At 37.5% G+C, this 9,091-nt stretch overlaps 1 protein-coding gene across 3 annotated transcripts; it reads left to right on the top strand.

The window, feature by feature from the left end:
• Positions 1-183: 183 nt before the first annotated feature.
• LOC131706883 (C-type mannose receptor 2-like) lies at positions 184-7,922 on the top strand. Of its 3 annotated transcripts, XM_059008808.1 has the most exons (7): positions 2,360-2,464; positions 2,509-2,548; positions 3,674-3,721; positions 3,832-4,140; positions 4,960-5,301; positions 6,308-6,382; positions 6,531-7,922. In XM_059008808.1, exons 3-7 carry the CDS (start codon positions 3,685-3,687, stop codon positions 6,923-6,925), a joined length of 1,158 nt encoding a protein of 385 aa, XP_058864791.1. In that variant the 5' UTR covers positions 2,360-2,464; positions 2,509-2,548; positions 3,674-3,684; the 3' UTR covers positions 6,926-7,922. The 3 variants fall into 3 exon arrangements, with proteins under 3 accessions (XP_058864789.1, XP_058864790.1, XP_058864791.1); XM_059008806.1 differs by lacking the exons at positions 2,360-2,464; positions 2,509-2,548 and adding an exon at positions 184-317; XM_059008807.1 differs by lacking the exons at positions 2,360-2,464; positions 2,509-2,548 and adding an exon at positions 1,796-1,848.
• The last annotated feature ends 1,169 nt before the right edge of the window (positions 7,923-9,091 follow it).

Raw genomic sequence — 9,091 nt, 5'->3', positions numbered from 1 at the left:
TGATTTGTAATCAATTATTCTACCTTTTTAAGTACCTGAAATATCCTTTTCTCTTTTCTTTTCTTTTATATATATATATATATATATATATATATATATATATATATATATATATATATATATATATATATATGTCTTGTTTTATATATAATGATGTAGCAGCACGACAAGGTGTTGGTTTGTAGGCAGTGGTGTTGACGTGTATGGTTTGCATAGCCTCGCTGAACCAGCTGAGGAACAATTCAAATCTGTTCTCTTTGAATAATCAAAACAGGAGGCTGTGCCGCGTTCATTACTGGGTCTTTATGCAAACTCAGGTAAGGGAACTAAACAATTATTTTTAATACAAAAGTGCATCACAGTGTCTGCTTAAAGCATGCATTCCAAGTAAACCCAATGTACCCGTAACGGATTCCGCGCATTGGACATATGTTGCTTACTTACTCGATTTAAAGTTTAGTATTTTGATGCCGCTAAATTATAAATGTAGTTAAAATTCTAAAAAAAAAAAAAATTGTCACAATAAAGTGTTGACTAATCTTAATAAATTAAACTCATTTTCAAAACGTTGTAATACATGTTTGAGTAAAGGCAGCTATCAGGTATTTTATTTTGAATCGTTGCTAACAGTTCAAAAGACACGAGCATTGTATTTAAGTGTTGTTTATGAACCCATCTTCATGAAGGGATGTCGCGTGTCAGTGTCCGTGTGGAACTGGGGCGGCAGGGTGCGTGGCCATGGCCACAGTGACACAGGGCGCGTTAAGTAAGTGAGCCGCTCAGAGTGAGGACTCTCAGAAAGCACACTGAGCAGATTTAAATGACTTCACACTCTGCTCCACGAGAGCACCGACTTTTAAAAATGAAAAGAATAATAATTATTTGCTTGTTTGTGTTTCTGAGGTGATGGTAGATGAAATGGCCCCTGGTGAAGTGTCCCCTGCTGGACCTCGCTGAGTTCGGCGCTCTGTTTGGACTGAACCTCATATCTGGCTGTGTTTAATACCGACATTAATAATGAGAATTATGAATAATGTTAATACTACAAGCCTAATAATAATACATTAATAACTATAAAACAGCTCTACATTTAAAAAAATGAAATTAAATTATACAAATTCGAAAACAACAATTTTTACCATCTTATTTAGCCAATTTAACACATAACTTCATAAGTCGAAACCAGTTCATCGTTCTTGACAAACGTATTTGTCAATCCTGTCTGTCACGTCCACTTGTTTCCTGCAGGTGTCCATTCAGTCCGCTCACTGATGAAAATGCTCAGGAGCGGCTCTGAGCGGCTCAGCGGGAGCGGAACTGATCGAGGCGTTAAGTTGATTCTTTTACTGAGCCGCTCTGAGCCGCTCACTTACTTAACGCACCCACTGAGACGGGTGTAGCTACAGCTCTATTTACCTTCAGCCAGGGAACGAACAATAAAATATCTTCCTTTTATGTTTTCCATTGCAGTCTGAATAAAACAACTACAAGTACTAGTCGTATTACAGTACCATGATATTTAGTGAGCAATTGGTCTGAGTGAAATTATCCGGCAACAAACTCTATCCCCAGTTGTACTGCTTTTAACAAATTATATATATATATATATATATATATATATATATATATATATATATATATATATATATATATATATATATATATATATATAATCTCATATTTTATATTATTATACATTTTTTATGAGTGGCTTTCACTGCTTCTCGTATTAGTGGGAGTGCTCTTTGTCTCCTCCCATCATACTCAGCACATCATATCATGGGCTGTCATATTTTCAGTGCGTTTCAAACCGGAGAGGAGAACACTGCCGCTGCTTTGAGTAGTTGGGTAAGACTTTACTAAAATATCTCTCTATGTCTATATGCGCATTAAACAATAGCTTTCTGAATAAAACTTATATTTAAAGGTGCAGTGCCCAAATCGGGTTTTAATATTGTTTTTGTGACAGCAGTTTCCTCACAAGACAATGTAGCACACATTATTATAATAATAATATATATATTTTTTTTTTATATATAGCATAGTGGACCACCGTGACATAGTTTCTTCTTAAAAAGGAGTTGACTGCCTAGATCGAATAAAATGAACGTCTTTTTGATTAAATTACAATGTATTATGTTGGTTCTGTTACCCATGAAGTATAAGAGATATTTTGGAATATACTGATTACGGATAGCCATGATTTAGGTTTAAAATGTCAAAAGTAGAAATACTTTTTTTTTTATGATATATATATATATATATATATATATATATATATATATATATATATATATATATATATATATAGTTTTTTTATGATATCAGTTTAGTTTTATGATGTAACAGCACGACAAGGTGTTGGTTTGTAGGCAGTGGGGTTGACGTGTATGGTTTGCATAGCCTCGCTGAACCAGCTGAGGAACAATTCAAATCTGTTCTCTTTGAATAATCAAAACAGGAGCGCCTCCAAACTAATCCATACATTTCAACAGTGTAACACAGAAGGCTGTGCCGCGTTCATTACTGGGTCTATATGCAAACTCAGGTAGGGCAGCCAAATCATTACTTTTAATACAATACTAAAAGTGTACCACAGGGTTACCACAGTAAAATACATGTAGGCCTATTTAACCTATTCATGTTTGTTGAATGCAGATGCATCAAATCAGTGACTGAGTAAAGCACTCTATTTACAGTTTTGTGTTTTGGTGTCACAATTATAAATATAGTTAGAATTAAAAAAAAAAAAAAGACGTCTACACTCGATGATTTTTTAAATCTCAACGTTAAAAAGGAGTTGTGTAAGCTGTATATTCAGCATAATATTTGTCATTATAAATAAGTTTGTCTCCATAATAAACTTGATTTGAAGTTCAAAGCTATTCATAACAGACCTACATCAATCCGTCGAAACAGAGCTTTCATATTGAGAGGAGAACACGTAGCCGCTGCGTTAAATCGCAAGGTGAGACTTAACCATAAAACACTGTTTTTTTATTTTTATTTTAAACATATAAATGTGTTGGATTGGACTATTAAAATATTCTTTAATGATGTCAAGTTAATCACATTTCTAAATTCGCTTGTCTCAACTCTCCCCTCTAGCTCACTGTACTCAAGGCTTGAGTTTTTACCAAGCAACAACTTACGTCATCTATAATAACTCTACTATCATTAAAGCAAATGGCGAACTCAATACTATTTAGTTATTTACACAAATTAAGGCACGATATTTAACAAGTATTATACAAATATATACATAGTGTATATTAAAATAATTTAGTCACATAATCAACACTACCACAACGACTACTACTGGCCTACTACGAAAAATACTACTACTACTACGACGACTACTACTACTACTACTACTACTACTACTAATAATAATAATAATAATAATAATAATAATATGTATGTATTTATTTATGTTTTTATTGAGGGGGGGGGGATTTTTTTAATGAATTGTAGTTCTTACTAATAAAGCTGTTTAATCTCTGAGTAAACAATAGGGTTAGCATGGCATAGTTCACACACCCTAATCTCTGTATAAGTCCCCTTGGATAAAGGTGTCTGCTAAATAAACCTATAATAATAATATTGCAACAAACAACTTGATGCTTAACCTATATTAAGGTGATCAATAGAAAGTCTTCTCTTTCTAATGCAGAGTCTGCTGTGATGGGGGAGAGGGAGTTGCTCATCTTTCTGCTTGCAGGTGGGTTTTCCCTATTTCTGTTTTTATTACTGTTTGCGTTAATATTTTCCATCTCAGAAAAGTTCATGCAGTTCTTAAAGCTGCAGTGTCCCTCAATGTTTCCTTTTCAGGGCTTTGTGTTCCTGCTTCCAACGACATCAGACGACTCTTCTTTGTGAATTTTGAGTTGACCTGGTCAGAAGCTCAGAGCTACTGTAGAGAGAACCACACTGACCTGGTTACTGTTCAAAGCCAGAATGAAACAGAGCACCTCTTAAATATGACACGATATTCTGTCAACGATGCTGTCTGGATCGGGCTGTATCGTGATAGTGTCATCTCCAACTGGGCTTCACTCCTCTACTGCGCTTCAATCAATTCACAGGGAGAGTGGGAGGATCAATTCTGCTATCAGAAAAAAGCTTTCATGTGCTACACAGGTAAAGGCTATTTGATTCTGATTACTGATATGCCACATCAATAAAAGACCCCCTCCCCTCGCTTATTAATAATACAATAGTAAACCAGAGTTTATGTGGATTTCAAACTGTGGGGAGTCATATGCATAAAAACACACATAAGCACAACTAAACACCACATGACCATCATGATAGTAAAAATAGGCATAATGAAGCATTCTTATCTTTGTATAAGTTAGTGATCAGCAGATTTGTCAGCCGCACAAAGAACAGAACGTGTGGTTTTCACTAACTCTACTGCGCAGAATAAATGAGAATTTTTCCAAGGTAAATATCAGGACTTTATTCTTTATTCAGGACATTTGCTGGTAAATAAGGACAGTCCCACCATATAGGGACTGTTGGCATGTATGCTGTTATGTGTTCTACATTTTTATTATCTTTATGTCATGCGTGCCTGTCACCTCTGGTGTGGAAGTTAGTGTTGCAGTGAAAGTACCGTTTTATCACAGGACAAATCGCATGGTGTGCGCTGTGTCCACCTTTATATACATTTATAAAGGTCCAGTTAAGAAATAAACATTGAATAATCCCATAAAGTGCTTAATTAGATTCATTTGGTCTGATTGTTATGTACTATTTTTAAATTTCCAGTAAACTTCATGAGTGATAATTGGACCAATTTGGGGCATTACGACTTTCAGAGAATTTTGACCCATGTGTTTAAATGAACACAGAAAATCTGTTTATTAAGGACAACACACAGTTTGTTTTGGGCTAGGAGCCACCAGACCTCCACAACACACACCTCATTGATCTGCTGTTTGTTTGTGTTTACAGAGACCTGCAACATTACTGAGAGATACACCCTGATTGAAGAACTGAAAACCTGGACTGAAGCTCAGCAGTACTGTAGAGAACACCACACCGACCTTGTCAGTATAAAGAGTGACAGTGAAAATGAAGACCTAGTGAAGAAAGCGCAGGGCAAGCCCTTCTGGATAGGTCTGTTCAATAACCTGTGGAAGTGGTCACACCAGGGGGATAACTACACATTTCACAACTGGAACACAGGGGAACCGGATGATTATCAAGACAAAGAGAAATGTGTGGTGATGCTTAAGGATGGCAAATGGGCAGATACTGACTGCAAAAGTCATTGTTCCTTTATCTGCTTTGATGGTAAGGGTCCCTGTTGTCTGTGTTTTTGTTCATCTTAGTGTTTTTACACTTGTCTGTGAGGAGGGACCTAATGGCTTAATCCATCTGATTCTATAGTAACCCCTGCAAATGTGAGAAGTGTTGAATTTAAATCAAGGGAAGTAATGTTAAAACTCTACAATGCATTAGTAAGACCTCACCTAGAATATTGTGTTCAGTTCTGGTCACCTCGTTACAAAAAGGATATTGCTGTTCTAGAAAGAGTGCAAAGAAGAGCAACCAGAATTATCCCGGGTTTAAAAGGCATGGAGTATGCAGACAGGCTAAAAGAATTGCATCTATTCAGTCTTGAACAAAGAAGACTATGCAGCGATCTGATTCAAACATTCAAAATCCTAAAAGGTATAGACAATGTCAACCCAGGGGACTTCTTTGACCTGAAAAAAGAAACAAGGACCAGGGGTCACAAATGGAGATTAGATAAAGGGGCATTCAGAACAGAAATTAGGAGGCACTTTTTTACACAGAGAATTGTGAGGGTTTGGAACCAACTCCCCAATAATGTTGTTGAAGCTGACACCCTGGGATCATTCAAGAAGCTGCTTGATGAGATTCTGGGATCAATAAGCTACTAACAACCAAACAAGCAATATGGGCTGAATGGCCTCCTCTCGTTTGTAAACTTTCTTATGTTCTTATGTTCTTATGAAAGTGCAGAGCAAGCCCTTCTGGATAGGTCTGTTCAATGAGCCCTGGAAGTGGTCACACCAGAGGGGTATCTACACATTTCACAACTCGGTTAATAGACGACCAAACAATTATGGAGGGAATCATAAATGTGTGATTATTAGTGTGTTAGGGGATGGTCTCTGTGAACCTGAAGATCCAGAAACCAGCCCTGTTATTAAGAGTCTATGAGCAGGAAGCAGCTACCCCTCATTGGTATACACAGGAGAGACGCATGCTCTTTTAGTACTAAGCTTTCTAATTGTTTATTTTGTTATTTTTGTTAAATATTGAACCACAGATCCACAGTCTGACTCTCAGAGCTCTCCAACCACTCGGCCATCCTGGCTCCCTGGCACTTCACCCGCAGGAACAGGTGGGTACCGTGTCACAGGGTGCAGTGAAACAGCATGCCTGAGAAGATAACTTCTGATTTTAAAATATATGTTAACAGCTGATTTCTATTAGTGACTGTATTCATTATTAGTTTTATTTATTATTATCATGGTTTTATTTTTTACCAGGCACTCCAGTCCCTGAGGAGCTCCACCTGATCTCTGACAGTATGGTCTGGCCGGAGGCTTGGCAGTACTGCAGGGATCACTACACTGACCTAGTGAGCCTCACAAGCCTGGCTGCACAGAACAGAGTGTCGGAGCTCGTCAGGAACAGCACTGCGTCGCGATTCTGGATCGGCCTGCACAGAACCGTGGTGTATGATAAATGGTACTGGGTTGCTGGTAAGGATAAGAGGGCCCCCCTAAACTACACTAACTGGGCCCCTGGGGAGCCCAACAATCCTTACTATGAGCACTGCGGGGAGATGGTGCTGGGGGAGGATGGGGGGGCTGAGTGGAATGATCTGTGCTGCTATGAAAAGCTCCCCTTTATCTGTTTCAAAGATAAAAACCTCTCCTAAAAGGTTTTATTGCAGTGGTTCTTAAACTTTCTATAGTTGGAACCCCCATTTAAAGTCACTTTAGTCTGGGAAAGCAACATTTATTAATACATTTATAGAAATAGCTAGACCTACTTTTTATTATATAAACATGAAATGTATGAGTAATAGAAGTCTGGTATGTGACACAGTTTGGCAATGCCATGTGTGCTGCAATGCACTTCAGCCACTGCAGATGTGGTCGATTGAAACCTTCCTGTGACCCCCCAGGGGGTCCCAACCCCCACTCTGAGAGCCACTGTCTTCACAGAACCCATAGCTTTACTATATGAGTAGTACACCAAAAATACTTCAGGTCCTATGTAGACAATACTATATAATACTATTAAAGGGATACTGTATATTGTCTTCTACATTATTGTGATATATAATTGTTACTTTTAAGCATTTTTTTTCTTTAAAAATATTTTTTAATATTTAAGTAGTTTTTAGTTATTTAAGAAGGTGTGTCTGTAGTTGGGTCCTGGATATTGTCATCAGCACCAGTATAACAAAATCAAAAGAAAACTTTTATTTTCCTTGTTTGCACTTTTGTGTTGCTTCATTGAGCTACAGCAGAGCGGACGTTCATAACCCCCTGCTGCTGCAGGTAGTCGCAGGAGTGTGTCTGATTAGAGAACATTATTAGATTGACACGAAGAGGGAGGGAGGAAACTTGTGTGTCTGTCTGCCTGCAGCTGAAACTACCTGCCTCTAGGGAATATACCCAAACTGGACAGCCAACAGGGCCTGGTTTCTGATAAAGTAGATTGCACCTAATGCTAATCTGTTGAAGAATGTTTGAAAGATAGATAGATAGATAGATAGATAGATATTAGTATGATGCTACAACTTTAACTATACAAAAATAGAAAATATGTTATAGTTTAAGTGGGTACCATCTCATTATTTATATAATATATTTCTGAGTGTATTTTGTGCTATTATAAAATAAAGATTTTAACTGGTGAACCCAGTATTTTGTTTCTTGATGTTTCTTAATTTAACAAAAAAACTAGGGTATCACTAAGAATTTTTCAAAGCTTTTATCCCCCAGGACAAATGTTTGAATTTTACTGTAGCCTAAATACATTTTTTTCTTATTTATTTTATATATATATATATATATATATATATATATATATATATATATATATATCTGTGTGTGTGTGTGTGTGTGTGTGTGTTTTAAAGAGAGTATAATCATACTGTGGAAGGGTGGTGTGCAATTCACTGACATACACGGGAGACAGAGGTTTTATTTGGAAACACCGAATTGGTGCCCAGTTTTATTATTTTTGCTGTTTTGTATTTAGCCCACAGAGGGTGCTGTTGTCTGTGGCCTGAGTACCGGCAACGGTACACAGGAATACCAATACTGGTAAACAGTAGAAATACTTGCACACTCACAGGTGCTCAAAATAATAATGAAAACAAAAGATGAAATGAAAAGGGAAAATAAAACACTGTAATAAAACTACAAAATAAAGGTGCTGCTTATGCAGTGCCCCCACTGCCGCTAAGCCGGTCAGTACGGGCCTCCTGTTCTATACACTGGGGTGGCCAGAGTTCCCCGTATACCTACACACATCCCCTCGGGTACGTAATTATTTCTTTTACTTTGTAAATTATTTTAAGGCAGGCTGTATCCCTCAGCCGGACTTGCCTGGTCCTTGTTTCACTCTGGCATCTTCTGCCAGCGTCACTGTATATTCCCCAACATGGCTACCCGAATGCACAACCAAGCACAGTTCTTATGGGCCAAGCAATCTCCCAAGGCCCGCCTCTCAGCCACTCAGAGAGAGGGAAAGCACACACACCCTCTTCCCCACTTCTCTGTGTCATCGCCATGACTGACAGGAGGATACTACGAGACTGCTGCCCTCTTCCTGCAGTACCACGTATGTGCCAGATAGTCAGCACAGATCTCCCCTGTTACACATGTACAAAGTTTAACATTGATATGACCAGTATAACATCGTTTGAATATACATAACATACAATTACAATATTTATTTTGCATTTTGGATGCATGCAGTGGCCTGTGAATTTGATAATCTTGTACTGTATAATAGATTTTTGATAATTCTATTGGTAATGGATTTCATATCAAATATGGCTTGCTACTATATTTGTAAAGAATCTCTA

This window comes from Acipenser ruthenus, chromosome 38, assembly GCF_902713425.1.
Source record: "Acipenser ruthenus chromosome 38, fAciRut3.2 maternal haplotype, whole genome shotgun sequence".
Classification (NCBI taxonomy): Eukaryota; Metazoa; Chordata; class Actinopteri; order Acipenseriformes; family Acipenseridae; genus Acipenser; species Acipenser ruthenus.
The sequence above is the reverse complement of the archived record's forward strand: the minus strand, read 5'-3'. Positions and strand labels throughout refer to the sequence as shown.